The sequence below is a fragment of the Solanum verrucosum genome, unplaced genomic scaffold, assembly GCF_900185275.1.
Source record: "Solanum verrucosum unplaced genomic scaffold, falcon-dt-bn FXZP01000199.1, whole genome shotgun sequence".
NCBI classification, from domain to species: Eukaryota; Viridiplantae; Streptophyta; class Magnoliopsida; order Solanales; family Solanaceae; genus Solanum; species Solanum verrucosum.
This window is the reverse complement of record NW_026020049.1, coordinates 898,628-901,984: the sequence shown is the minus strand read 5'-3', so window position 1 is coordinate 901,984 and position 3,357 is coordinate 898,628. Positions and strand designations below refer to the sequence as shown.

The 3,357-nt window shown below is 35.7% G+C and overlaps 1 protein-coding gene across 1 annotated transcript; it reads right to left on the bottom strand.

Moving 5' to 3' along the window:
* Window positions 1-844: 844 nt before the first annotated feature.
* Window positions 845-2,998, bottom strand: LOC125823178 (hexose carrier protein HEX6-like). Its single transcript, XM_049502597.1, has 3 exons — window positions 2,698-2,998; window positions 2,291-2,613; window positions 845-2,190 (listed from the first exon to the last, which is right to left on the bottom strand). The coding sequence occupies exons 1-3, from the start codon at window positions 2,828-2,830 to the stop codon at window positions 1,117-1,119; spliced, it is 1,530 nt and encodes a 509-aa protein (XP_049358554.1). The 5' UTR covers window positions 2,831-2,998; the 3' UTR covers window positions 845-1,116.
* Window positions 2,999-3,357: the final 359 nt, after the last annotated feature.

The following is a 3,357-nucleotide window of genomic DNA, read 5'->3' as shown; positions in this document are numbered from 1 at the left end:
TTTTAAAATAATTGGGTTCTAAATTAATAATATGTATAAATTTTAAAAATAAATACAATTTTGGAATCAAAACAACCTAGTTGACTCTCTAACTCTGTCCGACCCGTCTATAGTTGTTTATAATATATTTTGTTTTCATTTTAGCGGTCAACTTAGGTAACGAGCTTCCAGCTAATGAGCAAATCGTACTAAATATATCGCTGCAACGCGTCCCGCGCTTATCTCATCGTTCCTATTTTTCTTTGCTTTTAATTTGACCTTGTTATTTAGTTGCATGACAACATGCCCTATGTTTAGTTTACCTACAATGAGGGAGGATAAATAATTTCCTTTCTAGTTTTTTCTTTTTTTTGGGGGGAGGAATGAGATTCAAGTGAAGGACGGAGGGTCTCAACTCACATTTCAGATTTCGAGATTCAAACAAATTTTTCATATATCTTTTAATTATTTTAAATTATCAGTTATTGTAACTTATAATATTTTTTACATAATTTACAATATAAATTTCATTTTAAAAAATTTGAACCGAACTTCAAATGTTTGACTCTTGAAAAACAAAATGTGTCGCATAAATTGAGACATATGTAATATTAATTACACTATAGGGAAAGCTTTTAGAAACGTTCCTAAGTAGTATAATATGTGCTTGCTATTGAAAAAAAAGAAGTTAGATCATGAAATTTTACATGCGCATCTTTGCATTATTTTCCTCCAAAACAACAATAGTATGGTTCGAGCCTAGGAATAAAGAAATACTCGGTAGAAAGCCTTTTTTATGCACGAATCTGAATTAGTCAGGTTAAAAGATACTGAATATAAGATAATTAAAGGAAAAAAAGAAAAGAAGAAGAGGTCACTGTGTTTTGCATAAATATCAAATTAGCCACTTTTTATGAATGGGAAACTAATAGGTGCCACTACTATTGAGTACATTGACAGAAAGACCATAAAAAATCAACCTAAAGAAGTATAATTCCCCTAGATACAGGGTATTGAACTGTAAATCTTTTTTCAAATTACAAACCAAAACTTACAATTCATATCCAACATGAAATATGTTTAACTTATAGTAGTATATTGGAATTGCTTGAGAAGCAAATGAGTGGCAATAGCTTTTTAAGTAGTGTAACCCTTGTCATTGTCTTGCTCATCAAAAACAAATCTCTTCCAAAACCAATGATCCCTCCATATGCTTTCCATATTTTCAATTGGCAAATTCCTTGTCTCTGGCAAGAAAAAGTAGACAAATACAGTCATGATTACAACCCATGCCCCAAAGAAGAAGAAAATCCCTGATTTTAGATGGCAGAGCATAGCCAAGAAAGTCTGAGCAATTATAAAAGTGAATATTAACCCCACAGCCACTGTTATGCTTTGTCCTGCTGACCTTATTTCTAATGGAAATATTTCACTTGGAACTAACCATCCTAATGGACCCCATGACAAACTAAAACCTGCAACATAAATGCATATCAACACCAAAACCAATAGCCCATACCCCTTGCTCAACACCCCATGATCTCCTAACTTAACTGCCATTATTATCCCTATCAATATTTGTGATACAAACATTTGGATTCCCCCAAAACTGAACATAGCCCTTCGCCCCACCCTGTCAACTATCAACAATGCTAAGAAAGTCGCGCTGGTGCCTACCACACCTGTCACCACAGCAGACATAAGTGATGCACTCGCACCTAGGCCTATTGTTTGAAACAGAATTGGAGCGTAGAAGGAGATCACGTTGATCCCAGTCACCTGTTGGAAGAATGGTATTAATATTGACATAACAAGTTGTGGCCTGTATTTCCGTTTAATGATTTGCTTAAAAGGATGCTTGACGGCTTTTGACTTGTCACTTGCTTTGATGAGATCGTCTAGTTCTACTTGCACATCGGCTGTACCACGTACACGTTGTAGAATCTTCTTAGCTTTTTGATGATCATTTCCATGTTGAATTAGGCTGTTTGCGGTTTCTGGGAGAAAAAATGCTCCTATTGTTAGAAATGTAGCAGGAGCTGCAGCCATTGCTAAGGAAATTCTCCATCCCCAACCACCTTTAATCTTTTGAACACCGTAGTTAAGAAGGCTAGCAAATAGTACTCCAATTCCTACACATAATTGGAACGCGATATTGAAAGATCCCCTGTACTTAGCAGGTGCCATTTCTGAAAGGTATAAAGGGACTGCCTGCAGCCATAATTCAGACATATGTTATGAAATATGTACACAGCTAAAAGTAGTACTACAATTTATGAAAAAAACGCGTTAATAGGAGGAGGAAGTGTACCTGATTTGCAAAACCAACACCTACACCTAGCAGGATTCGACCAAGTAATAACATGTAGATATTGGATGCTGCACCTCCAAGGGCAGAACCGATGAGAAATGCTATTCCACCGATTATAATTGATGGTCTACGACCATATGTACGAGTGACTGGTGAGGCCAAGAAGGAAGCAATAAGACCAGCAATGTATAAAGAGGAAGTGAAAGAGGTCAGTAGTTGGCTGTCAAATACACAGTAGTTGCTTATTTCAGCTACATGTGTCATCTTAGTGAACACTTCTGGGAAGAATTTATTCAGAAACGGTGCCATAGAGATCACTCCTCCTGTAAAACACATGAGTAAAAGTTAGCAACTACAAATTTGAGAAATATGTAAACATATTCTGTTGAGGAAACATTTGAAAGAACCTGAAATTCCGATATCATAACCAAAGATGATTCCTCCGGTGGCAGCAACGATGGATGATAACACCACAAACCACGTAATCCTTCCATTGTAATCCGCGGAACCCTCACTTGTTGGGACAATACCAACTGCCATTTCTTCTCTACAAGTTCAAATTAAACTGTGTAGAGTGAAATTTGCAAGTATGAATTGTAAGGTCTGACTTATGTAACATGAACTTATAGGAGTAAGATATATAATAAGCTATACATCATGACTAATGCACAGCTACAAAATCAACATGGCTAAATAAATTAATTTGGTCAATGCCTTGCAATTGGATGGCGTATCTACTACTCTTTAATTATTTGGACTTTAGTGTCATATATATAACAATTAATTATAAGTTGAACTAGTCATATTTTTGGGCTTCTTATCTTGTTGTCACACTTTCCTGTATTATGGCCAGTCTTGGCAATTTTCTCCTAATTAAGTGGATTCACGTTACATGTTCTCTTGTTTACATGTTTTAATTTCGTCAATACATCGGATCAATATACAATTCTTGATTGATCATGAGAATATCTACAATTTCTCGGAATCAATGCAGACTGTGGTACCAATAGGACGAAAAACAAATGCCCTGTAGCACGTTACGATACATATATTGAGCAGTTGACTAA

Excerpts from the sequence above, each read along its gene's own strand:
- LOC125823178 (XM_049502597.1), bottom strand. The coding sequence starts at position 2,830 with ATGGCAGTTGGTATTGTCCCAACAAGTGAGGGTTCCGCGGATTACAAT. Across the intron at positions 2,614-2,697 it reads TTATGATATCGGAATTTCAG|GAGGAGTGATCTCTATGGCA; the intron begins GTTCTTTCAAAT and ends TGTGTTTTACAG. Across the intron at positions 2,191-2,290 it reads GTGTTGGTTTTGCAAATCAG|GCAGTCCCTTTATACCTTTC; the intron begins GTACACTTCCTC and ends TTATGGCTGCAG.